General features: G+C 45.9%; 1 protein-coding gene across 11 annotated transcripts; it reads right to left on the bottom strand.

Moving 5' to 3' along the window:
• Nucleotides 1-342: 342 nt before the first annotated feature.
• On the bottom strand, nt 343-21,538 carry Ces4a (carboxylesterase 4A). Of its 11 annotated transcripts, none has more exons than XM_039097596.2 (15): nt 18,615-18,670; nt 18,316-18,379; nt 15,085-15,286; nt 10,863-11,004; nt 10,650-10,783; nt 10,224-10,377; nt 8,383-8,487; nt 8,197-8,301; nt 8,022-8,060; nt 7,352-7,492; nt 6,869-6,949; nt 6,351-6,507; nt 5,640-5,768; nt 5,362-5,434; nt 3,719-4,464 (listed from the first exon to the last, which is right to left on the bottom strand). In XM_039097596.2, the coding sequence occupies exons 4-15, from the start codon at nt 10,968-10,970 to the stop codon at nt 4,314-4,316; spliced, it is 1,377 nt and encodes a 458-aa protein (XP_038953524.1). In that variant the 5' UTR covers nt 10,971-11,004; nt 15,085-15,286; nt 18,316-18,379; nt 18,615-18,670; the 3' UTR covers nt 3,719-4,313. The 11 variants fall into 11 exon arrangements, with proteins under 11 accessions (XP_063133971.1, XP_063133972.1, XP_038953524.1 ...); XM_039097593.2 differs by having other exon boundaries at nt 18,564-18,653; XM_039097598.2 differs by lacking the exon at nt 18,615-18,670 and adding an exon at nt 18,511-18,587.
• Nucleotides 21,539-26,399: the final 4,861 nt, after the last annotated feature.

The raw sequence follows: 26,399 nt of genomic DNA, 5'->3' as shown, positions 1-26,399 counted from the left end.
GGACTTTTTACTAGGTTGGGGTCTAAGCTAAAACTCCTGGAACCTCTGCCCTTGCAACCTGCAAAACCCCTGATCCTTTTTGGTTTACCTAAAGGGGCATGTGTGTGTGTGTGTGTGTGTGTGTGTGTGTGTGTGTGTGTGTGTGTGTGTGCCAGTACGCGTGCCTGTGCATGTATAAATGAATTGTGTTGTTTAGGGCAAGGACCTAGGGAAGGAAGTCCATACATTTATTTATAAGTGTTGAGGACCTTGATTGAGCTCCATACTGCCTACTTTACTGCAGCAAGAGCAAGGACAAGCATGCACTGTGGGTTTCCAAAGCCTGGTCCTGCCACAGTCACCATGAGGGAACTAGTTTACTCACTGCTAACCCAGACCCAGAGAAAATGATGAGGGCCCTGGAAAAGCTAGAATTCACCAGGCACTTCAGTGGCAGTCCTAAGATTGTGTTGTATTGTCCCAACATTCTCGCTGCTGTAGAATGAATTGATGACTGGCTCCAAGGCACAAACGGTGGGAGGCTCAGGAGTCCTCCCAGCGGCGCGTCTAAATCATTTTGTTCAGCCACCAGCCTGTCGCTGCAAGTTCCAGGCCCAGGCGCCCAGATGTCCGCTCGGGCTCTGGACAGGAGCCAGCAACGGGATCCATCACTGCAGTTGGCGAGAGGCCAGATGGCTCGTCCCCGGAGCAACCAGGCAGCTGGCGCTGTGGGTGTGCGGAGAAGGCTGAGACCCGCTCTGGGTAGTCGGAGACAGCCTGGTGCTCGAGGAGTCAGTTGTGTTGCAGGGCCAGCAGTCAGCAGGAACCTTGGAAGCTCCCTGTTCCCAACACTGATTGGTCCTTTCCCAGCCTGCTTGGCTGTTAATTGCTCCTTTTCAGTGTAGAGGTGTCAGAGAAAAGGAGGGCCCTGACTTCAGAAGCCAGAAGCCAGGCTCCAGTTCCAAGTTGGGCTTCGGTGGCTTTGTACCTGTAGAGTTCGCCATCCCTGCAGGGTTGGCAAGCAAAGATAAAGAGACAGGGTCAAGAGATCGTAGGCAGGGTCTGCAGTCTGGGAAGGGACTGGTGGAAGAAGGTACCTTCTTGGATGGATGAGGAGGGTATGGAGCCAGCAGTCCACCTGGCTCCCTTCCAGGTTGCCCCTTGGTATTCTAGGCTGGAACCCCAGGGGAGGTCGAAGGTCCTAGGGTTTCCCGGAGCCATTTATTATTCTATCAGCCACAGAATAAGAGTCTGAGCTCTTTTATGTTCAGCGGTACTTCCTCTAATTTGGAGAATTAAACACTCTTCCTTAGGTCTGGGTGAACAGACCTAAAGAGGGATGTTGAAGGAGAAAATCAAAATGGGCGTGGAGACTCATGTGTGTAATCTCGCGCCTTGGAGGTAGGAGGATTGTTAAGAGTTCAAGGCCAGACCCAGGTACTTCGTCTACTACAATATGAGACCCTCCCTGAAGAACAGGACAGATAATAGGTGCTGGAGAGATGGCTCAATGATTAAGAGCACATTTTTCTCTTGCAGAGGACACAGATTCAATTCCTAGCACCCACATGGTGGCTCCAAACATCTGTAATTCCAGTTTCAGCCTTCCAATGCCCTCTTCTGAAGTCACACATGGTTGGTGCACATACATGCAGGCAAACCACTCATATACATAAAAAATTAAATACATAAACCTTTAATAATAGAATAAATAAAAAATTAAAGCTGGGAGAAGGCAGGAAGGTGTCATTTAAGGGCACTGAAATAAACATAGGACCTTTGCAATGGGATTTTGCAGTGGGGAAAGAGAAAAATTTGGCTCAAGTCCCAATATAACATAAGTAAGTGGGAATTTATACTTAACAGCAATTTGGTCAGCAGGTGGAAAAAAAATCACTAACAGGAAGTATTAAAGGTTCTGGCTGGGGCTGGGGATTTAGCTCAGTGGTAGAGCGCTTACCTAGGAAGCGCAAGGCCCTGGGTTCGGTCCCCAGCTCCGAAAAAAAGAACCAAAAAAAAAAAAAAAGGTTCTGGCTAAAAATTATAAATTTATTTTATGTGTATGAGTGTCTTGCACTGTTTGGTGTTTGCAGAGGCCAGAAGAGGATGTCAGTCAGATCCCCTAGAACTGGAGGCAAAGATGGGTGGACTAGGAAACAAACTTGGGTCCTCTGGCCGAGCAGCTAGTGCTTTTAAATGCTGAGTCATCTCTCCAGCCTGCTTATCTAACATGTTTGACCGAGGACAGGCCCAGGTGCTCAGACATCTCCCAGAGGATGTGTAGGATGGGGACCTCCATTCATTATGGAGGGTGATCAGCTATTGAGTTGGGGGTAGATCCTCTGGTTAAATTGGCTTGGCAGGGCTCTTGTTAAAATTGGACCTAGTTGAGTGTTTTTGTTTTTTGTTTTTTTGTTTGTTTTTGTTTTTTCTTTTCTTTTTTTTTCGGAGCTGGGACCGAACCCAGGGCCTTGCTCTTGCTAGAAAAGTGCTCTACCACTGAGCTAAATCCCCAACCTCAAAATCGGACCTAGTTGAAACAAACATAGAACCTTCAAAAGTCTGGCCTCCTTGAAAAAGTGCAGGGGAGTCTGAATTGACTCAATGAAAGTACTTTCTTAGAGGATGTGTCAGTCTCTTTTCTGTAACAGTGGGACTGTTGCATTAGTTACAGTAACCAAGAGGAATTCAATTCCTTTTTCCCTCTTTCTAACAACTCAAATATATAATGGATTGATATATACTATGTACACACATGGTTTTCAGCTTTGAAATGGAACAAAATTACTACATTCAACAATCAGGATGGACCTTATAGACATTGTGCTAGACATGAAAGGACAAGGATATGAGTCTCTTCTAACTATAAGGTGCCTAAAAGAGTCAAATCACAAAGACAGAAAGTAGAAGTTTGGGGAGCAGAGACATGAGCACTGACTGCTCTTCCAGAGGATTTGAGTTCAGTTCCCAACACCCCAGTCAAGTCACAACCACTTGTAACTTTAGCTCTAGGAGATCTGACATATCCTCTGGCTTCCATGGGCAGCCACACATATGTGGAACATACATAAATACAGCCACAAGGATTAAAAAAAATAAAAAAAATTAAACCAATCTTCTTCTTCTTCTTTTTTTTTTTTTAAAGAAAGTAGGTGACTGCAGAGGTAGCTCAGATAAAGGGGGCTTGTTTCTAGGACTTATGACTTTTGTTTGATTCCTGGAACCCACATGGTGGAAGGAGAGAATACTTGAAAGTTGTATTCTGACATTGACATGGGCACAGTAACACACACACACACACACACACACACACACGGGGGTGGGGATGGAAGGGTAAGACCTAATGGCTGTGAGCATGGGGTGGGTGTGGTGTTCTGATATCCGAGGGGAGAAGGATGATACACTTGAGATAGAGAAGAGACGAGTCATGCTTTTCTTTCTGTTTGTTGTTGTTTTTGAGAAGGGGTCCTATATCATCTGGGCTGGACTCAAACTCCCTATGGCTGAAGATAATCTTGAACCTGGGTTCTCCTTTCTCATGTTGCAAATGCTGAGATTACAGCATTCACTACTGCCTCTGGCACTGGCGGAATGCTTTGCAGTCCAAATTCCTTCGCTCCAGCCCCTCTAGCAAGCACAGCTCAGGTAGCAGCAAGCAGCAATGGCCCATCACTCTGAGGGCTCGAACTGAGATCATAGCCATTTCGCCCAACTATTTTACAGAGGGAGAAATCGAGGATCAAATCAACACATTGTTTTATTGAGCACAATCCCTAGGAACAGGCTTTGGGAGCACCAAGGGGGAGATGAGTGTGAGAAGGGAATACAGATTCTGAGCCATCGAAGCTTTTCTCCTTATCATAAATGGATTGTCTGGGGCCTCAAGGCCAGTGTAAGCAAGCAGGTTGAACAGAGCAGATGATCAATGACTGCAGGGTACAATGACAGGAAGTGGCACCCGTGAGAACATTCCACAAGAGAGGGCTGCAGATACATCATGAAGGATAAGAGGTCTTATAAAACAGAAAAAAGAGATTGCCTTGAGATGGGGGTGGGGCTAAGGAGGGAGCAGGTAGAGCACAGTGCGATGAAAGGCCCTGCCTGACCTGGTTTAAACAGTGAGATATAAAGTGTCATGGGACATCAGGCTAGACTGGTGGTGCTAAGCCCCAAAGATGGACAAGGGCTCCAGCTATGGCCTGAAGGCAGTCAGGAGCACCTACCGGTCCTAGATTGAGTGGGGAGGACTCTTGTCCTCAGATGTATCTAGGGCCAGTCTCCTTGAGGCAGAATAGCTTCCACTTGCTTGGTCACTCTCAGTATGGCCGGTGCTTCTAAGGTTTTTGAGGCTGGCGCAGCCGTCTCCAGAAAGTCATTTGTTTCTCCCTGAGCTTCACACCCACTCTTGTATCGAAGTCCAACTGCAGGTACTTTTCTTCCTTGTCAAAGCGAGGCCAGTAGGGCAGCTCTCTGTCATTGGGGTCCCTGATCCCCCAAGTGGAAAGAGATTCTTGTCACTCATTCGGCTCGTCCCTCTTGTCTCCCTCTCTCACTTACCTTCTCTCGAGGAGCTGAGAGCCAAGAGGGCTTTGTGGCAACGATACTTAGATCTTTATGAAAGCATAGGAGAGCTGGGTATGATGGTGAACACTCGAGAGTGCCAGCACTCAAGAGTGAAGGCAGGACAAGGCAGGAGAATTGTGAGTATGAAGCCAGCACAGGCTACATAGCAAGGCCCAGGGAAGGAGGTGGGAGAAGTGAGCTTCCAGGCATTACAAGGCTAGGTAAGATCTGGGTGATCATAAGGAGGATGGTGTGCACAAAGAATGACACTGCAAGGAATATTTTGCAGTGTTTCTCCTGACAGGGTAAGGGGATAGAACTTTACTCTGGGGGCATGATCAAGAGTTTTGAGCAAGAGAATGACTCAGCTAGATGATATTTCAGAACGGCTCCTCTAGTGTCACAGGGCGATAGAGGAGAGAAGGTGGAGCTAGGAAAATACACATGGGGTACCCAAAGCTCAGATCAAGTCCACTTCCACTTGAGGCTATCTCTGCCACTCAAATAGGACCAGACACCTCCTTGAGGCTCCCCACGGGACAGCACCCATGGTGCTTGTTTGGAATCTTGCTTTCATAGGGTGGATAGGAGGATGTAGCACATGCCTAGGGCATCCTTGAAGCCCCAGCTTCCAGACTAGGGTTGGATACGAAGGAGAACCTTGGCGAGAAGCCATTGGATGCTTGAGTGAATGAAGAATGTGCATTATGAGACAGAAGGGAGACATTTTAGGGGCAGTTAGGATCCTATGACCTAAAAAAAGACTGTGTGGTTCCTGCAGGCCTAATATTGTCTCTATGTGTAAGGGGTTAGACTCACCCAGTGTGAGCAAAGTTGGCCCAGTATTTCATCATCTGGAGGCTGAATTCCTTTTCCTCACCTCTGGATGAGCCTAGGGGCAGGAGAGGATGTGGTATTTTGGAAAGAGTAGGTGTGTGTGTGTGTGTGTGTGTGTGTGTGTGTGTGCGCGCGCGCCAACCTCCCACTCTGCATCTGGGTCTGGGAGTACACGCCACACTAGGGACTGAATCATTCCCTGTGGTCAGCCAATGGAGGTATGGATCTTCATACATGGTGGGGAGATTAGGGGTCAGGACCTTTGGAGAAAGGGCTCCCGAAGAGATAGGAAAGCTCGTCTCCGTGGTCTGCTCCATCACTTCGAGGTTTGACAATGATGCCTGGAGCATGGTGCTTGAATTCATACAGATAGACAGGCGAGCCAGCATCTGTGAGTAGGTGGAACAGGTGAGGACTGCAGAGAGTCTCTGCCTGAGTTCCCTGTCTACCCTAAGCACCGCATCCATGGACAGGCAGGGATTCAGATTTAGAATCACAGAGCAAATTAGAACCCTGCCTGCACCAGTCGTCACCAAATGACAGTGGGCAAGCCACTCAAACTCTCTGAGATGCAGTTCCTCACCTACAGAGCTAGGGACACTAAAACCTAATCGGTAAGATTGTGGTAAGGGTCATGGAAGCTGTCATCTTCCCTCTTCTGAGCGTCCTATTCGGGACATGGTATTTAAGGGCCTCCAATGGCTGTCCTCTCCAGTCTCACCTTTGACCTCTCAGACTCATTTTCCCAAGCCCAGTCACCCTGGCTTTTAAGTTGCTCTTAACCTAGGTACTGCCACCCCAGCTTTCTCCCCTAAGGGACAGCTCTTCCTCTGGTTTTTACTGACTTTTCTGTGGAGTCCTGTACTAGCTCCAAGTGTGGAGAAAGTGGGGAAAGAGCTGGTGACCCTAGTTGGAGGACCTCAGCTGAAGAGTGCAGGGGAGCTGTGTGGTTGCTCTTAGGGACCCCATACCTCGGTGATATCGCGCAGCTTGGAGTGTGGCATAGACAAAGGTGGCATCTCCGACTAGGTCTATCAGGTGGTTTCGGAACATCTTCCAGTCGTGGTGACTGATAGCATCACTCAAGTACTCTCTTGCCACCAGTGGGATTTGCTCCTCAGTGATATTCTGAGCCAGGATGCAAGACTCACCCTGAGGCCTGCTGCACCAGCTGGGCCAGGGAGGGCACCATTGGCTTGCACCCAACCCCAGCTCCCCAGGACTTTTGGGAATGGAATTTGTAGGAAGGTCTCTATCATGATTTATTCTTATCCCCACTTTTGCTAAAGGATGCCTCAGAGACCTTTCCTGTCAGCAACCATCTCATGGGTGTCAACCTCCTTTAGGATTCTCTAAGAATGATCCCATCTGTCTCAGGACGCCCTGCACAGAGCAGGTCCTACATTTTAAAGGAAGTGAGTGTATGTGTTGGGGGTGGGAGAGTATAGTTCTGTTCACACTGAACAACCCTACCCATGGGACCCCTCACCAGCAAAATGCTGCAACTCCAGAGTAGTTTGGTGATGTAGTTTTTGTTCATTATGCGCTGATTTAGCTGGAGCTTCATGAGCTGCTCAGAAGAGAAGGACCCAGGGGTCCTGGATCAGGTCTGAGGTCTTGCCTTTTTACATGCAGAATTCTCAGACAAGACACTTCCCAAGAAAGGCCCACAACCTGTTCTGCTCACTGCCTGTCATTGCTACCTGGTTCTGAACTGAACCAGACTTGGGAGGGCCCATTCTGAGCTAGAGCATTTGCCCTGACCCAAAGAGTAAAGGAGGCCACAAGGATGTATAGTTGTTTGGAGGTTCAGGGGTTCATTACCCCTCTCCTATCTCCCCTCCATCATTCTTGGACAGTTCTCCCCAACAGGGAATACAGGTGACTTTTGCATCCTCAGTGGGGCCAACACGATCTAACTCAGTACCCAAACATTGCCCAGGGGCATCCTCAGCAAACCCTATCCACTCACAAAAGGCAAGGACCACTCGAACTCCGCGCTGTTGACACCTAGAAGGTAGGGTACAGGTTTAACCTGCCCACGGGTCAGGAGCACCACAGGGTCTTCTGGGAACACCAAACCATCCACCACTGGGCTCAGGAACCACACGATCTGCAAGGCCAGAGGCGTTTTTCCAGCTACTCATCCCACATATCCTCTGAGGGTCTTTGTGACTTGGGTGCTCAGCTCAGCAGGTCTGTGTCAGGAGCTGTTTTAGCTTAAGCCTTTTTGGCAAAAGTCGAGATTGCTCATAATGATACGTAGGAAGGTGAGCATGGAGAGGGACAAGGACAGACGGGACCTGGCTACTTAGACTTCAGGTGCTTGCTCCAGCCATCCCCATAGTTAATTCTTTATCTCTTGAAAATCTTTATGATGTATCATTTCAATGAGGCACGTAAAATCCATTGCATTTAAAATTACACTCCCTTCACCATACCTGGTCCCTTCCCTTGTTGCTGTTACCTCCTAGGAAGCTGAATTATTAATTTATTTAAAGGTCTTATTGTCTCTCTCTGGTGGGGCATCAGTTTCGCCAGGGAAGAAAATTCGGCCTGAATAGTTCCTCAAGTATTCCGAGGACCTGGTACTCAGTAGGTATTTAAATAAACACTCAAATTGAAGACCAGTGCTTACTCACGTCTTTTGGATCTTTATGGGAGTTAGCACGGAAGAATGTCTGTAAAGGAGGGAAAAAGATAGGAATCAAGGGAAACTCCCCCAGTGTGCACCAGAGACGGGTTCCCCGGGGAAGCATGGATGGGTAGCTATAGCATGCAGGCTGACAGGGAAGGCAACTGGAATGTTATACCTACCATCTTCTTGGAAACAAGCATCACCTTCTCTGCCGGTAGAGCCTTCAGGCATTTTACCATAATCTTCGTACTGTTGTGGTCACAGCCAGCCAGGTGAGCAATTTTCTGTAGAAGAGAAGTAGTGGTACAGGGATGCCTTCGCCCTTCTCCCCTCTTTCTAAGCTCTGGGAGAGGAGTGATGCTCACCTTGGCTGACTTCAGTGGATCGTGAGTGATGAAGGTTTTCAGTACCGCAGTACCACTCTGGGAAATGGCTTGATGGAATAAGCCCTGGGCTAGAGGTGACATCAGCTGTAGGGATTAGAAGCAGAGTAGCCATGAGATCCATATATAGCGTCACTTGAGTTGTTTGGGGGTGCCTGCCTGACCAGTTCTGAGCAGCCTGAGAGATCTTGGAGGGAGCCGTAGGTCATGGGCTAGAGACTAGACTTAAAGCCAGCGCTTTTCAGTTTCTGGCCTATGCAGAGGTCTCTAGAGGTCTCAAGTTGATTGGGGGATATGAGAAGTATGAATAAGAGGGTCTTTCTCTGTTACAGGTTACAAATGCAGGTAGGTAGGTAGGACCCCATCACCACAGCTCCAATTACCTGTGCTGACAGCTCTCTTGAAGAAGTTAGATCTTTGGATATCTCAGAATTTATGTGTCTCAAACCTGCTCTAGTCAGTATCAAACTGGGTAGAACCCTTCTTTTGACATTATCCACCCAGCTGGGGAGGCTGTCCCTCCCCTGCTGTCTGCCACATGCAGCTATTCTAGTCTTGAACATTTGGCCCTGTGAATCACTCAGCGACCATCCTCTGTTCTCCATTCTTCCTGCCCTCATTGTCTCTTCCAGGATAAACCCTGATCCCTCACCTCCCAGCTGGTCTCCAAGTCCAACCAAGTTTCTATTTCTTCCTAATTTAGCTCTGTGCAGTAGACTGGGAGGCCTCTCTAATCTACATCCAATCTAATCATTTCCTTCCTTAGAAGCTGTCCTTGTTCTCAGGAGAATGACTGCAAGCCACACATTTGAGGCCAACCTTGTTTGTCTTCATAGCAAATTCTGGGCCAGCTTGGTCTAAATACCAAGTCTGAGGATGGCAAGGGCAGCAGAGTGAGACAGTGTTAGCAGACAACAAAAAATATCCAAGCCAAATCAAACCACACAGCAAAACCTGTCCTGGCTCGAGAGTTCACTTAAAATAGTTCTGTGCATCACTGTTTTTGTTTGTAAGATTATTCATTTATTTGGTTAATTAATTTGTTAGTTTTGGACAGGGAGGGCCTTGCTATGTAGCTCAGTCAGGTATTTCTGGTCTGCCTTTGGAATGTTACAGATCAGCCTGTTTCTTTGGCTTTTTTTGGACATAGAGTCTCATGTTGTCCATACTGGTTTCAAATTTACTATGTAGCTGAGGCTACCCTCGAATCTCTCATCTCCCCCAAGTTTTTTTTTTTTAATTTTTTGATAAATCCTTTTTTTTTTTTAAAAGAAAATGTGTATTGGCATTCTGCTTGTGTAAGGGTGTCAAATCCCTTGGAACTGGAGTTACAGACAGTTGTGAGCTGCTATGTGGGTACTAGGAATTGGACCAGGTGGGTCCTCTGGAAGAGCAATCAGTGCTCTTAACCTCTGAGCCATCTCTCCAGCCTCCCTACCTCTAAGTTTTAAGACTACAGTACGTAACTTTTTTTTTGAATTGGGGGAATTAAATAAAGCAATACACATAAGATATATAGAAGAATACCTGTCACATAGAAAGCACTCAGGTTGGAGCCTAATTTTAACTGTGGCTTTTGAGACCATGCTTGATATGATAACTCAGGTCATCAGCCTTGTCAGCAAGCACTTTTACTTACTGAGTCATCTCAACGACCTCTATGGGTGCTATTCTTGAAGAGAAAGCATCTTGACTATGAGCAGCTGTCCCCTTGGTGGACCCACATATCTATGGACATATAGGTCTGCACACATGTGTCTGTCTGTGCAGTGTAGGAACATGCTGGCCTATTTCTCTGCTGATCCAATGGAAATTGCGCTCACCAGTCCTGAGACGCTCATAGCTCCTGCCGACTGGCCAAATAGTGTTACACTGTCCGGGTCTCCACCAAAAGCTTCGATGTTCTCCTGCACCCACCGCAGAGCAGCTATCTGATCCAGTAGCCCCCAGTTCCCGCGGGCATGGCTGTTGCCCGTGCTAGGCACACGAGATTCATGGTCAGACTTCCAAACGTCGATGGTCAGGATTCAGAGAGCTGCCAATTCGTCCAACCTAAGGGTTCCTTAGACTCACACGGTTGAGATAGTATCCAGCGCCCGTTGGTTCCTTCCACAGTGTCAGGCCCGACTCATGCCACCCTCTATACTCAGTCCCGCCCACGGGTCACGCCCCTTCCGTCAGTGCCCCCCTTCTGCATCTGAGACCGCTAGGTAGAAAGGTGAAGGTTCCGTCCCTGGTACAAGGCCTACCTGAAGAAGCCCAGGATGCCCAGCCTATACTGAAGAAACACCAGCACCACTTTCCCACGGGCCGCCAACTCTGAGCCTTCATAGGTGGAAGCCGAACCGACGAGGAAGGCACCTCCAGGGAACCAAACCATCACCTAGGCAAGAGAGGTCGTCTAAGCCTGCGTTAGGCTGTAGAGTGATGGAGTACAGCAGGTAATAGAAAACAGTACTCACCGGCAGCAGAGGGTCCCCAGGTGCGAGTACTGGGGCATATACATTCAGGTAAAGGCAGTCCTCGCTGAAATGCAGCCACTCGTACTGTTTCCGCGTGTTTAAGTACATGGATGTTATCTGCCCCCAGGATTCCTGAAGGCACCTGTGGGCGCACAATGAATTTAGATTGGTGGTGAAGAGGATGATTTCGTCCCTGGGGGTCAGCAGTGAACCTAAGACAAAAGGCTGGCAGGCTCTGTGCATGTGTGCATGCCTCCTGAAGGTTTGTTGTTTTTTTTTTCTTTCTTTTTCCGCCCCTCCCCCCACATAGGGCCACTGTTTTGCCAAGACTGTCCAATCTGTGTCTGGACACACACAGCCTCAAGCTCTTCTCAGTCCTTCAAGTTGTTCTTTTTACTCTTGAGGACACTGATTAAAACGTGATTAAAAACAAAGCAAAACACAATTCAGAGGAGACCACGGTGCCGCCCTTCTTAAAACCCTCCCTGTGGGGCACAGTGGCCAACAACTGTATTTAAGGGTATTCTGGGCTGTGTAGTAGGTTCCAGGACAGTCTGAACTACAGCGAAGAGCTGCTTCCCCCAAACCCCTTTCCCTGGCTCCCCACTGCCCTCAGAGAAAAAAAAAATCCAGACACCCTCAGTCCAATTTAGCTCCTCCTTTCCATCCGGTCATCTCATCTCACCAGCCACCTTTGTTCCTGATAGGCATGGCTGCTCGCCTGCGATTTCCAAACCCCTGTGTCTCTGTGCCTTCTGCCAAATGCTTCCTTCCTTGCCCAGCTCACTCCCACGTCTGTTTCAGACCAACTCAAATGCAACCCCCCTTATGGGCACTCCCTCTGTGTCCCACAGACATTTTTCCACTCGTGACTGCAGAGCTGGTTGAAATTATCTCAATTAATTGTTTTTCTCCTGGGTGGTTCATCCACTCGTGGAAAGCAGGATGGCAGTGTGTCTAACACCCAGTAAGGGCGATATGTGGACTTTAGGGGTATTTGAAGAGTGTGGGCTATATGGCCACCTCTCCAATCCCCATTGTTGGCCTAGCCCCTGGAATGGTTGTTCTCATATGTCTGGGGCTGGCCTTACTCGATTGAGTGCAGGAATACTGGTCTGCCTGTTATCCCTGTTAGTTCTCTTGTCCAGCCTACCCTCCCTCTTTCCTGTGTCCTTCTCACAACACTTCAATCTACCTCACCCCAACCTGTTGTCTCCCACCCCCCCTTCCCCCCTGTTTGCCAGCTCTCTTCCTATAAGGAACTTGTGTGTGCTGGTGCATATGTACATACATGTGGAGGTCAGAGAAAAGGTTCTGGTGTCATTCCTCACGGAGGCCATCTGTGTGTGTGTGTGTGTGTGTGTGTGTGTGTGTGTGTGTGTGTGTGTGTGTATGTTCTGAGGCTTGAACTCAGGATCTCACATTTACTAAGCTCATCTCTCCAGCCCCCAGGATCAATTTCCAATCTATTGTCCTCCTTCTACCTCACCTGGCCTCTTCAAAGGTCACCAGCAAGCAGCTTATCTATCTATCTATCTATCTATCTATCTATCTATCTATCTATCTATCTATCTATCTATCTTGCTTCTTTCCTTCCTTCCTTCCTTCCTTCCTTCCTTCCTTCCTTCCTTCCTTCCTTCCTTCCTTCCTTCCTTCCTCTATTTCTAGACAGGGTCTTCTGTAACCCAGGATGGCCTTGAACTTACCATATAGCTGAGGTTGACCTTGAACTCTTAACCCTCCTGCCTCCACCCTCAAGTGCTGGTATAACAGGTGTGTGCCAATGTGGCTGGCTCTGTAGCTCTGTCTTTGATATTTGCTTGGCTTCCTTCTCCTTTGAAAATTTGTAGTGCCAGGATAAAATCCGGGTCCTTGGGCATGCTAGGAAGGACTCTGCTTCTAGCCAACATTTCTGTTCCTTTGCTTGACTTCTCTCTCTCTCCTTTTTCTAATTTCAAAATTACATTTATTTATTTGGTTGTGTACATGTACATGCCGAGGTACATGTATAGAAGTCAAAGGACACTTTTGGGAGTCAGTTTTCTTTTACCCTGTAGCTTCTAAGAGTGAAACTCAGGTCATCAAGCTTGGTGGGAAGAACCTTCATATGCTGCACTGTTTTGTTGGTCCTCTACTTTTTTTTGAAAAAAAAAAAAAAAACAACAAACCGTGTGTATGTGCACATATGTCTGTCTGTGTGTGTGTGTGTATGCTTGTATGCATGCTGGTGTATATATACAAGTGTGTGCATATGTTTGAATATGCATGTAGATGCCAGAGGTCAACCTTTGATGTCATCCTCAGAAGGACAATTTACCTCCTTTGAAACAGAGTATCTTACTGCCTTCATCAGTGAGGCTAGCCTGCCTGGTCAGTGAACCTCAGGGATGCTCCTGTCTCCACTTCCCCAGTACCAGGACTATTAAGTGCATACCACCACATACTTTTGTGGTTTCTGGGGATCAAACTCTGTAGCCTGTGCTTGCCTGAAAGCCAGTATGTAGAGTAGGCTGGCCCATTAAAGGAGTGAACGATCATTTCCTGGCTCTCCTTTCCTGTCCTCTCTTCTTTGGAGTTCTATCTTAAGTAGCCCAGGGTGCCCTCCAGCTTCCTGTGTAGACGGGACTGGCCTCGATCTCCGATCTAGCTGTCTCAGCCTCCAAATTACTGAGACTATCAATGTGTGCCATCATGCTTGGTAGCCAAATGAAGTTTTTATTTGCCCAAACCTACTTGCCCTTGACTTGGGAAATGACAATCTTATTCTCTTGAGCACAATGTTGTCGTCATATTAAATTATCTTTTCCATCATGAGGCTCACACCCAGTTCTCCAAAAAAATACCAGAATTCAATCACTTCCAGCTTCCCTGTAGAAGTCATCATTTCTGCATAGTCTCTTTCCTTCTATTGTTGCCTTATAGAATGGTCTAAGTAACCCACAGATTCTTACTCTTGACTCTCTAAGATTCAAACTTCCCTTGTTCTGACAGTTTGTTCTGAGTTTCAATGACTGACACCCAAATGTGTATACAATGAGCACCCTTGTTTCCAAACCTTAAATTTTAAACAATGGTTACCCCATGTTCTGATAACAGGGATTCCAAACAGTAACTAGAGAATGATCAGAATGCCTGCGACTTGAGTATATGTATATAGCACATATTATATGCATAATATAATATATAATTTATTATATGTGCAATACATAATATAATACATAATATACGACACATAACGTATACCATATTGTATATGGTATATGTTGTATGGTATATGACATATGGTATATAGTGTGTATGTATACACACACATACATTTTCAAGCCCCAGTATATATTGCTTGAATTTGAGCCTGTACCTCACCTATGGTTAGCATAGAGCAAAACCACCTTTGATACCTAGTTGATCATGTCCCAACAGTGGAACTCTTCTTAAAAATAGGCATCAAAGTGGGAGTTATAGGACGTTCTCTTCCTCTTCCTCCTCTTCCTCTTCTTCCTCCTCCTCCTCCTCTTCCTCCTCTTTCTCCTCCTCCTTCTTCTTTTTCGGAGTTGAGGACCGAACCCAGGGTCTTGCGCTTGCTAGGCAAGTGCTCTGCCACTGAGCTAAATCCCCAACCCCTCTTCTTTTTAAAATATCAGCTGACACTCAGATTCTAAACCCTGTGTTTTAATCCGCTGATGCTGAACACTGTTAATGATTGCCACACAATGTTCTGGACAGCAGATTATTCAGTAGTCTGAATAAACAGTAAATATATTTGTTTTGGCTGAACTGCCAAGCCTGGGGCTTCAAAGGGCAGTCCTTGTTCAAGTCTTGCTATATGAAGGCTGCAAGCAGCAAGAATGTCAAAGCTGAAACAATCCTTGTAGTTCTCATCTTGGAGCGCCCTCTTCAGGTAGTAACTGGTAGTGCCGCGTGGGTTTATTAACGAAGCTGGAGCCCATCCATCATCCACAGGTCTGGGATATGTGGATGAGAACTGGTGGTGGTGTCCATTTGGGAAATTCAGCTTCCCAGAAGGTCCTGGGGCACAGCCAGTCACCACATCCCCCTTGTATAGATTTCTCTCACTCTCATGCTAACCTAAACATTACAATCAGTACCTTAAATTTGGTCTAATCTCATTACAGAGATTTTGAAGATTGAGATACTCTAGGCTCTGGTCCGCTCTGCTCCTCAGGTCTGCATATCTACCAGCACACAATCCCCTGGCACTTACGAAGGTGGGTAGGTGGTGGCGTCTCTGATTCCGTTCCAGGGTAGCGGGGGCTCTGGAGGAGCAAACCTGCGTGTGCCCACAGGAGGTTGAGAGAAGGGGACTCCCAGGAAGACTCGGATGGGTGTGTCTCCCACATGCACTTGCTTTCCTTGTAGGATCCCGTGTTTGGTGATCAGGAGAGGTTCCTTGGTGTGCAAAGCACCTGGGAAGAGAAGAGGGACTGTCACTCTGTCTCATGATTCTCAGCCATGGATTCCATTGTCCCCTCTTCCTTTTCTTTCTTCTCTTCTCCAATCTCTTTCCAGAGTCTCACTGTATAACTCAGGCTGGCTTTGAACTCATCATCCTTCTAACCCAGTCTCCGAAATGCTGGAATTACAAAAATGTGCCACCAGACCCAGGGAGCTGCTGTTGCTTGCTTTATATTGGTACATACACACACACACACACACACACACACACACACACACACACACACATACACACACACATACAATACACCCATCTCCACACACATAGACAATGCACATACACAAAATATACATACATATACTCACATACATATACACATAATATACATATCACAAACCAACGATTATTTAAGTACTTCAAAATCCTACGTTTATGAGCATTTCACATGCGTGTACATCAGTGCAGAATAAGGGGTTGGGTTCTCTAGAACTGGAGTTATAGACATCTGTGAGCTGCCGTGTTGGTGCTGGGAATTGAATCTGGCTCTTTTGGAAGAGCAGCCAGTGCTCTTAACTGCTGAGCTATCTCTCCAGCCCTGAGTCAACTACTTTTTTTTTTTCTTTTTTTCGGAGCTGGAGACCAAACCCAGGGCCTTGCCCTTGCTAGGCAAGCGCTCTACCACTGAGCTAAATCCTCAACCCCAGTCAACTACTTTTTAATGCGTGTATGTTCATGTATGTAAGTGCATGTAGGTGCACAAGGGTGCTTGTGCATATAGAGATTTGAGGTGGACATCAGATGTCTTAGTTGATTGCTTTCTACCTTATGTACGGAGACAGGATCTGTCGTCCAGCCCAGGGTCTGGTTAGACATCTTGATCCAGAGATTCCCTCTTTCTGCCTCCCATGGTTTGGGGTTGCAGGCAGGCAGGTGAAACCATGCAGCCTTTTTACATTGTTTCTGGAGGTCTGAATTCTGGTCCTTATGTAGCAAGTGTTTTACCCACTAAGCCATCTCCTCAGCCTAGCTGCTGCTTCTTCTTCTTACAACAACAAAACACAAAACAACAACAACAACAACAACAACAACAACAAAATAACCTGGAGGTTTAAAAATAACAATCGTGTATCTGTTTTTTTTTTTTTTTGTGTGCTTTCTATCAGGACTTTCTTCATTATTTAAGATTTCAAAGTCATGCTGGTAGGTACATGAAAGTTTGTGTCTGCTATACTACCCATCTCTCTTTGAGTTATTTAATATCAATAAAAGGAGCATTCATCTATGTTTATTTGTGTATTTGAGGTTTTTTTGAGACAAGTTCTCTCAGTTATGTAGTTTTGGCTGTCCTTTCACTCTCTTATCTAGACCAGGCTGGCCTCAAATTCACAGAGATCCACCTGCCTCTGCCTCCCAGGTGCTGGGATTAAAGGTGTGCACACAATGCCAGGTTGAAAGGGACATTTATTTTGACTTTTGTGTGTTATTTATTTATTTTAAAAAAGATTTATTTATTTAATGGATATGAGTACATTGTCACTTTCTTCAGACACACCAGAAGAGGGCATCAGATCTCATTACAGATGGTTGTGAGCCACCATGTGGTTGCTGGGAATTGAACTCAGGACCTCTGGAAGAGCAGTTGGTGCTCCTAACCGCTAAAGCATCTCTCCAGCCCTTGACTTCTGTTTGATATGAATACGACTACACATTTTTCCTGGTTGCTAATTAGTTTTCTGATGAATCTCTTTTTCATATACTCCCCCTCCCATGTGGTGTGTATGTATATCTTTATGTTCCTGTAAGTGTGCCCGGGATGTTTGTACATATGCATGTGGAGGCTAGTGGTTGATTTCTGGTGTCTTCTTCCATTGTTCTTTTTTTTTTTTCTTTTTTTTTCCGGAGCTGGGGACCGAACCCAGGGCCTTGTGCTTGCTAGGCAAGCACTCTACCACTGAGCTAAATCCCCAACCCCTCTTCCATTGTTCTTTACCTTGTGTTTTTTTGAACCAGAGTCTCTCATTGAACCCAGAGTTTGCTAAGTGGCTACACTGACTGTCCAGTACCTGTTTCTGTCTTCTTCTTCAGCATTGGGGTTACAGTCATGCACCGCTGTGCTTGGATTTTGATCTGAGTTTGGACATCTAAACTCAGGTCTCACACTTCTTTACAAAGTACTTACCTGGCTGAGTCACCTCCTCAGCCCCTGCCTGGTTCATTTCTGGGATGGAATTGTCCATACACATTTTTACTTATATATACCATGCACCTTTGCATGTGTACACATGCAACATGAGAAACACATGAGAAATACATGAGAAACACACAAATGCATGTTCACCAGGAATATACATATACCTACAAGTGTAACTATAAATGGTTTATAATGTATTCATCCATAGTGTGTATGCACTTGTTTTAAACGCATGCACGCATGCACGCTGCAAGCATACTCAAATCATAGACAGCTTTTGGAATAGGTACGAGATAGACTAATTGAATCCACCCTTTGTCTGTGAGCACTCTCTTTCTAGGCTCTTATCTTGCCCCACTTGTACTGCCAAGGGTTGGTGAGGCCTCACCTCTTTGTTCCTTTCTAAGTGCCCTTGTCTGTTTCTCCCTCTCCTCCCTTATCAGAACAGAATTGCTCTTTGTTCCTGTTCCCTGGAGCTCATTCACTAAAGTGACAGGAAGCAAATATGACCCAAGTTATTACATATCCTAGCCATGGATCAGAATCACTTAAGGACTGATGCAAACTATAGATCCCCAAGCCAGGCAAGGTAGCACATACCTGAAATCATAGCTCTTGGGAGGCCGAGGCAGGAAGATCATGAGTTCGAGATCATCCTTGGCTACAGGAGTTCAAGGCCATTTGGACTTCATGAGGTCATGTCTCATAAACATCCAATCTAAACCAAGTTCTTAGGCCCCCTGCCTCACAAGTGAGGGGACTAAATGTGTGTATCACATCCAGGGAACGTTTGCTTTTATTTTTGATTCTGAGACAAAGTCTTGCAAAGTATTGCAGCCCAAACTGACCTCCAACTCATAATCCTTGCTGGACTTGCTGTACATCTGGCAAGCTCTAAGCTCAGTGAGAGACCTTAAAGGAAAAAGGCAGAAAAGGATAGAACAGGATATCCAACATTGTCTTCTGGCTTCTGCTCGCAGGAGCATATCTATATACATGTGTTCACACACACCACACACACATGCATGCACATGTGGAACAACCCTTGTGATCCTCCTGCCTCAGCCACATAAGCACTGGGCTTATAGATGTGTACCATCTCCCGGTGCCCCAAATTCTTCTACACATCAAAGGCTCAAAGGCTCACATCACATATAGAATGTCTCGTGACTGGTGTACACCATGGTGTTTGTTGACTCTCCGGTCTCCAGGGAGCCAGTCACAATCATGTGAAAGAGTTCTAAACTGCTGCTGAGGGGGTGGTGTGGTGAGTCAAGTGTCAGCTGTGTTACCCAGAAGGGAGAACAGAAGCACTTAGGAAAAGAATATTCTGAACCAGTTGTGGTAGCACTTGGGATGCAGCGGCAGGAGGACCACTAGTTCAAGGCCTGGAGTTCAGGGCTGGAGAGATGGTTCAGTGGATAGAAATATTTTCTGTGCGAGAGTGAGGACCTGGGTTTTATTCCTTAGAGCCCACATAGAAGCTGAATACATGGCATAAGTGTTTAATCACTCTGCTCTTACTGGGAGCCTGGAAGTGGAAACAGGAGAATCATTGGAATCTCTTGGGCCAGTTAGACTGGCATACCTAGCTGGGGATTGGAAACAACAAGGAGGCCTTGTGTCAAACAAGGGGGAAAGTGAGATTGCTTTCTGAGCTGCATTTACATACACAAGTATGCTTCCCCTCTCTCATTCTGTCTCTTACTCATGCACTTTGTCTGTCTGCCTCTGTCTGTCTGTCTTTGTCTCTCCCCTATACCCTCCCCCCACACAAACTTTATACTAGGCTATACAGTAAGACCTTGTCTGGGGGAAAAATAAAGATAAAAAACCCACAATACAAAATAAAAATCAATATTCCTGGGGCTGGAGAGATGTCTGAGTGATTAAGAGCACTGTTCTTGCAAAGAGACCTGAGTTCTGGTCCCAGAATCTGTTCTTTGAAATCAGTATTCTCTGAAATGTGAAAACAGTACATTAGCCATCGTATAAGATATGCACACAGCAAGATGCTCATACATTACCTGTACAATGCTATATGATGCTAGTTATACATATCCTTGTCTGATCAGGATCTAGAACATCCCCAGCAACTAATTAAAGCAAAAATTGATCTGAACTCCAGTGGATACTGGAGCCTCATTCGTATCTGTGAGCTAAGCAAAGTAAATAAAAACCCAAGCTATAAACTACTCTCCATAAGAATTTAAGTGGAAAAAATAAGTAGCGTATAAAACTGTAGGGCAGGGAGCTGGAGAGATGGCTCAGAGGTTAAGAGCACTGACTGCTCATCCAGAGATTGTCTGGAAGCCCCATTCCAGGTTATATGACAGCCTTACTCAGATACACATGCAGGCAAACACTTAAAAGTAAAATAAAAAAAACAAATTAACAACAACAGCAAAACAGTAGGTCCAGTAGGATGGTTCAGAGGACAATGGTGCATGTTGTAAGCCTAATGATTTGGGTTTGATCTCTGGGATCCACTTGGTTAGAGGGCAAAAATGGACTCTTGAGACTTGTTCTCCGACCTCCACACATACACACACATGTACTAGCACACACATACACAAGCACACATGCACTCATGCACACACACATACACATACACACTCAAGAAGTATAATTAAAAGATCTTAAAAATAAAATTGTGTAATGCTAATGTCACAGCTATGTGTAAATATACAAGAAGGTAATACCACAAAATGCTAAAAGCAGTTTTATCAAAGCTTCTCCAAAACAAAACAAAACAAAACAAAACAAAACAAAACAAAACAAAACAAAACACAGGCTGGAGAGATGGCTCAGCAGTTAAGAGCACTGACTGCTCTTCCAAAGGTCCTGAGTCCAATTCTCAGCAACGACATGATGGGTCACAACCATTGTAATGAGATCTGATGCACTCTTCTGGTGTGTCTGAAGACAGCTACAGTGTACTCATATAAAAATAAATAAATCTTTTAAAAAAACAATGCAAGGGCTGGAGAGATGGCTCAGCAGTTAAGAGCACCCGACTACTCTTCCAGAGGTCCTGAGTTCAATTCCCAGCAACCACATGGTGGCTCACAACCATCTGTAAGGTGATCTGATGCCCTCTTCTGGTGTATCTGAAGACAGCTACAGTGTACTTATATATAATAAATGAATACAATCTTTAAAAAAAAAAAACAAAGCAAAAGAAAAAACTCATGTAATTTTTTTTTTAGGCACAATAAATTTACAATAGAGACCAGAACATGGTTACTTTGGAGGTGTTAACTGAGGAATGGCACATAGGATACTGGCAGTATTCTAGATTTTGGTCATATATATATGTATATATATACACATATATATGTATGTATATACATACACACATCTGTGTGTGTGTATTCAGATATGTACACCTTGCTGTATGTATATCTAATACCTCAATAAACAGTTGTTAACGTGTCATGTTGTTTTCGCAGTTCAGAGGGTAACACTCATTTTAGAAAGAAGGACACTGAGAAGAAAGTATAGATAATAATGAGGCCATATAGGGCACAGGGAGGCAGAAGTGGGATTCCTGCTTAGGAGAAAAAAGGCAGGAAGGAGTGGGGAAAGGCTAGAAAGGGGGACAGGGACATGTCATATTCTCAGGTCCCTCACTGATCCCAGGAGGAAGGAGACACAGTGCTCACTTTGCAGAGCAGTCCTGGGATTCAGAAAGGACAAACGACTTCCTCAGACTTCTCGCTGGTATCACACAAGTGCTATGAAACACTGCCCTCCACTTGCCTAGACCTTGTCTAAGGCCCGCTGTTCAGAAGCGGCTGAGCTTGGACTGGCACCCCCAGCAGAGGTGAAGATCTTACCTAAGGCTGTCTGGACTACCAGCCACAGGGTGAGGCTCAAGTCCAGAGTCCACTTCATGCTCCAGCCAGCTTCTGCCATGGGCTGCGGTGATGCCTACGCTTCTGGGGTCAGAAGGGAGCTCTGAGTACGTGTGCAAGCACCAGAAAGTTCTGCCTTTATCTTCTCGATTCCCATCATTCCCAGCTGGGGCTGGAGGAGTTATGACCAGCTTCTCCCCAGCTGTGGAGCCTTGTCCCTCCTCCTTGGGGTGACAGGTCACACTATATGATTTTGACTCTTCAACCAAACTGGCTTGCCTGCAATCCCTGCCCAGTTTGCTCATTTGGCAATGGCTTACAAGTTTGGCTAGTACAAGTTAGGCTTCACCCATTGATCAGGAGAAGACCGGAGCCCTCAGGTGCGCTCCCTGTGGGTTTAAGAGCCCTGGGCCTCCCTGACTGCCCTTGCTTTGTGCAGGCTCTTGTGTGTGTTCCTCTGCCTGGGGTTTCTCAGACAGGATTGTCATAGAGGGTCAGACAGTGTCAGGAACAGAAAGTCATTGTGGAGACTATTCCCATTCTCACATTCCAGCTGGAGTAAAGACCTAAAGGCAACCATGAGGAGGCTCAATCACTGAGACCAGGGTAGCTGAGTGAGGGAAGATTCCCTGGAATAAAGGTTGACCTTTGTGGAATCAACCAGAAAAGGGAGATCGGGCCTGATGCTTGAGGTAGCAAGTGTGGGGCTGGATGGGAAGAGATGGGTTCATTTTTATTAACAGGTCAGGTGGGAGTCCTAGAGCTTGGAATACCTTTGGGAAATGGGTATCTGGGGGTTTCTGCACTGGGAGGGTAGAAGGTAAGGGCACGTCTTTCTTACTGACCTCTGGTGTCCAGCTCTGTAGGTCCAGCAAGTCATTGTCATGTACCATTTTCTCAAGGTCCTTTCATTGAGTTCTCAGAAATGTCCTTTATTGAGATCCTTACCCACACTTCCCATTCCTGTGGCTTCTCCTCTCTCCTCCGGAATATGATGTTCACTGCCTAATCATCATCGAATGTGCTCCATACTCCACTAAGGCAGGCCTCAGACAGGGTCAAGGTCAACAAGGTCAACGTGGGAACCATCTGGTATGGTTGGATATAGCCAATTTCCCTGTAGTCTGTTCTCCATCCACAATATTAGGCTACAGTGTCCCATTCGCTGGTATCAGGCTCTGGGCTGGACAAGCCCCTCCATAGTGGGCACTGTTGTTCAGTCTTATATTCCTTTAAGAATGATTCCCATGGGAAGCTGGGAGAGATGATTCAGTAGGTAAAGTACTTGCCACACAAGCATGGGTATCTGAGTTTACATTCCCAGAATCCATGTAAAGCTGGGTGTGGTAGCATGCATCTATGCTCCCAGTGCTACGACAGTAAGATGTGAGGCAGAAACAGGAGAATCCGGGTAGCTCATGAGCCAGCTCAGAAGGTGTACACAGCAGAAAAAGCCAACACGAGGAGCCCCTCTTAAACAAGGTTTAAGGTGAAGACTGACACCCGAGGATGCTCTCTGACCTCTAAATATGCACCATAGTACATACTCACACACACTCATGTAAACATGAGCATGCATGTGCACACATTACACATACAGACACACATAAGCCCATATACACAGAGTGAGGGTGGGTGGGAAGAAGAGGGATTCACAGCAAGGCACCAACTCCCAATTTCTACCCAGTACAATCTCCTCATGCCCTTTCCAGCCTCAGATGGCCAAGGGGTCTGGGAATTATGTTCACACTCCCAGACAATTTTCTAGCAAATTCCATGTGCTGATGTGTGGTTCATCTTCCATGACTTGGGTCTCAGAGGCCGTGGAAGCATCTCCTCCCTACCACACCCTCACTGTTGGCTAAGTAGGTATCCCATCTGATAGCAAGCAAGGTAATGACACAATGTCTCCTCAAGTTGTACGACATGGAGCAAGAGCCCGGAAATGGCCTATGTCCTTTGAGAAATTTGATCTGAGAGACTATCCAAAATACACAAAGACTTGTTGACAGGTTGAGTCTCATAAAGCCTTGTTGACAACAGCCTTACTCCAACGCTACTGGAAAGGAAGCAAGAAGAAACAGGACAGCTACAGCAAGGGCGTGATCCAGGGTTGGCAATAACGAGTTTCATAAGCTTCTGCAGCGTTAGCCGTCTTAGTGTGGTGGTTGTGAGCTAGGCTGCTTGGGTTTGAACCCCAGCTCTGTTGCTGTGTGACCTTGGGTAAATCACTGGAAAATCCATACAAGAAGGGCACTAAGAATCTAAGATTGCAGTAAGGATGACTAAGCGGATTATTGTTCTTTTGAAAGATGTGGTCTTTATCTTCCAGTCCCAGTTTCCTCAGTGCTAGGATTACAGGCGAGTGCTGCTTCATTTGGCCCAAGTAAAGCATACTTTCAATATTGTAAGGTCCGTTGTCTCTGCTGTCATCAAAAGTAAAACACTTCAGTGGTGTCTTTGAAGGATGGGATCCAGAAGTCCCTCCCAACTGCCAGATTCCAAAATCTTGGGATGCCCAAGTCTCTTACATGAAACAGGGAAGTATGTGCACATGACCTATATGAACCATATACTTCTTTTGCAGTACTGGGGTTGCCCTGTGACTTGTATGTGCTAGGCATATTTTCCTTCTACCACTGAGCTGTATGTGCAGTGGAAGCCTCAGCACCTTACTTTGATTTTGAGACAGGGTCTCCCTAGACTGCCTCAAACACACTGTGCAGCTCACACAGATCTTCAACTTGAGATCCTCCTGTCATGTACTTGCTGAGATTGAAGTGCGTACCATAATTTTGAGATTCAAATGTATCATTCATAGACTACTTATGAGAGTCAGCACAGTGTAAATGCTGGGAAGTGGTTAATGGCCCACATCGCTTAAGGAATAATGACAACAAAAACAGCCTGTGCCTGTGTAGAACAGACACTTTCTATTTTATTTTTAATTTTGATTTGTTGCATTTGCATTTTAGAATATATCTGATTTGCACTTGGTGGGGCCTAGGAATTCTGAACTTGCAAATATGCAAGGCAAACTGGTGCACGAGGAAAGGCCAGTGTGGCTCAATAACTCCAACAGGTAGATTTTGAAGATGTATGTTGCATGGGCCCAGTACGGCCATGCAAATAGCAGATCAAAATATTCTAGGCTCGTGGTTCAGGCCTGTAATTTAAGCTATTTAAGAGATTAAGGCAGGAGAATTAAGGAGGCTGATGTGGACCATTTAGTGAGACCTCATCTCAAAAATAAAAAAGGAACAGGGAGGGTGAGAAGGTTCAAGGTGATTGCTGCCAAGTTCGAGTACCTGAATTTGATCTCTGGGATCCACACAAATGATGCTCATAGGTTCTCTGCCCTCTATCAGCTGCCCTGTTACATATGCAGCACTGATCCCTCCCAGCCTTTTTTTTTTTTCTTCGAGGTAGGGTTTTCCTGTGTAGCCTTGGTTGTCCTGGAACTCACTCTGTAGACCAGTAGGCTGGCTTTGAATTCAGAGATCTGCCTGCTTCTGCCTCCCAAATGCCGAGATTAAAGGCCACCACCATCCGGCCAAATACATTTAAAATGCAATTATTATTATTATTATTATTATTATTATTATTATTATTATTATATTTAGGTAAAAGAAGGTTGAGTGCCTCAGTTATGGTGATACTTGTCTGTAATCTTAAACTGAGGAAGGCAGAAGAAGGAGAATTGTGGGTTCAAGCTCTGCCTGGACAATTTAGCAGGATCTTGTCTCCAAATAAAAACTGAAAGAAGTGGGAGATATAGTTTAGGGGTTAAATGCTTTCCTAGCAAATGTGGTCCCTCAGTTCAACCTCTAATATTGGGAGAGAAAACCAAAACAAAACCAAGGCTGTAATGAGCCTGCTTTCTAGCCCGGCAACTCATTCTGCTGGGCTCATTGGGGGCAGTGCTCACATCAGTAGAATGCTGGAATTCAGGTTGTAAAACCCTCTTCTGCTGCCACAAAGCCTCTTGATAAAATTAGCTTACTAATATGCATCAAGTACCTTAGTATGTCACTGAAAACATAGGCCAAGCTTGGGGTAGACAGGGGCAGGGAGTGGTGAGAAAAGGCAGGAAAGGAGGTGAGATTACCCACTAGGTCCCTAGTGGACCATCATGCATAAACTCCCTCTTTCATCCAGCTGTGTGATTCCTGGCCTGCTTTGTGTGGGCCTCTAGGACCCAACCTGACAACAGCTGGTCGTCTCTTGCTGCCTTTCCCCAGGGAAGAAATCACCTTTTACCTGGCCCATATGGAAAGCAGTTGTGTCAGGGCCAGAGACACTGATGACATATCTGGGAAACATATGGCCTCATCCAGTATGCAGAGAGCCTAGAGATGTTGATCAGGTACACAGATGGCAGCTGGCTCTAGTGCATCTTGTGTCAGAGTAAATATCAACTCTGCCTGAGCCTCTTGAGTTTCCTTTGCTTTACATATTTTGAGACAAGGTCTTGTTGTGACAGCCTGGGCTAGCCTCCAGCTTGCCACCTTCCTTTATCCACATCTGGAGTGTTGAGATAATGGACACGAACCACCATGCTGGCTTAGAGATTTGTTTGCCTTGTCTTGCCTTGTCTTCTCTTTTCTTTCTTTCTCTTTTTTTGTTTCTTTCTACAAACTTAGCTACATTCCCAACTCCTGGCACAGGGTTTTCAATGTCCTGGCTGAACAAATGTAAAGCATGCAATGATATAGAATGAACATCACCCTCTGAGTCTGACAGATGGAGTCTCCAAGCTCACTTACCTGTTCACTGTCTATTCGTTTCCAAGAGCCTTTCCGAGACCCAGTGGTCAAATGTGCAAAATAAAGTCAGCAATGGCTAATTCTGATGACTCTTGTAAAAGATTCCACAAGTCACTGTGAAGAATAGTGGTCATGACTGTCTAGGGCACATTAGAGTACACTAGAAGTCGATATATGTGTTTTCTCCATAGTTGAGGCTATTTGACTGGAGAGGAAAGTCATAGGCATTCTTTTGGCTACTTTGTGGGTTCTTTTTTGTTCCACTCTTTTCCATTTCTCTGTTTCTTCCCTTTCAACTCCCTAACACTA

Source organism: Rattus norvegicus, chromosome 19 (assembly GCF_036323735.1).
Source record: "Rattus norvegicus strain BN/NHsdMcwi chromosome 19, GRCr8, whole genome shotgun sequence".
NCBI lineage: Eukaryota > Metazoa > Chordata > Mammalia > Rodentia > Muridae > Rattus > Rattus norvegicus.
Note: the sequence above shows the minus strand (reverse complement) of the source record. Positions and strands in the feature narration are given on the sequence as shown.

Bases quoted from the DNA above. Each gene is read 5' to 3' on its own strand.
- Ces4a (NM_001106176.1), bottom strand. From the start codon at position 21,385: ATGGCAGAAGCTGGCTGGAGCATGAAGTGGACTCTGGACTTGAGCCTC. The intron at 7,493-8,021 runs GTGAGTAAGCAC...CTGGCCTTGCAG, and splicing joins CCCATAAAGATCCAAAAGAC to ATCGTGTGGTTCCTGAGCCC. The intron at 6,508-6,868 runs GTGAGGGGTCCC...ATCCTGGCTCAG, and splicing joins GGAGTTGCAGCATTTTGCTG to AATATCACTGAGGAGCAAAT.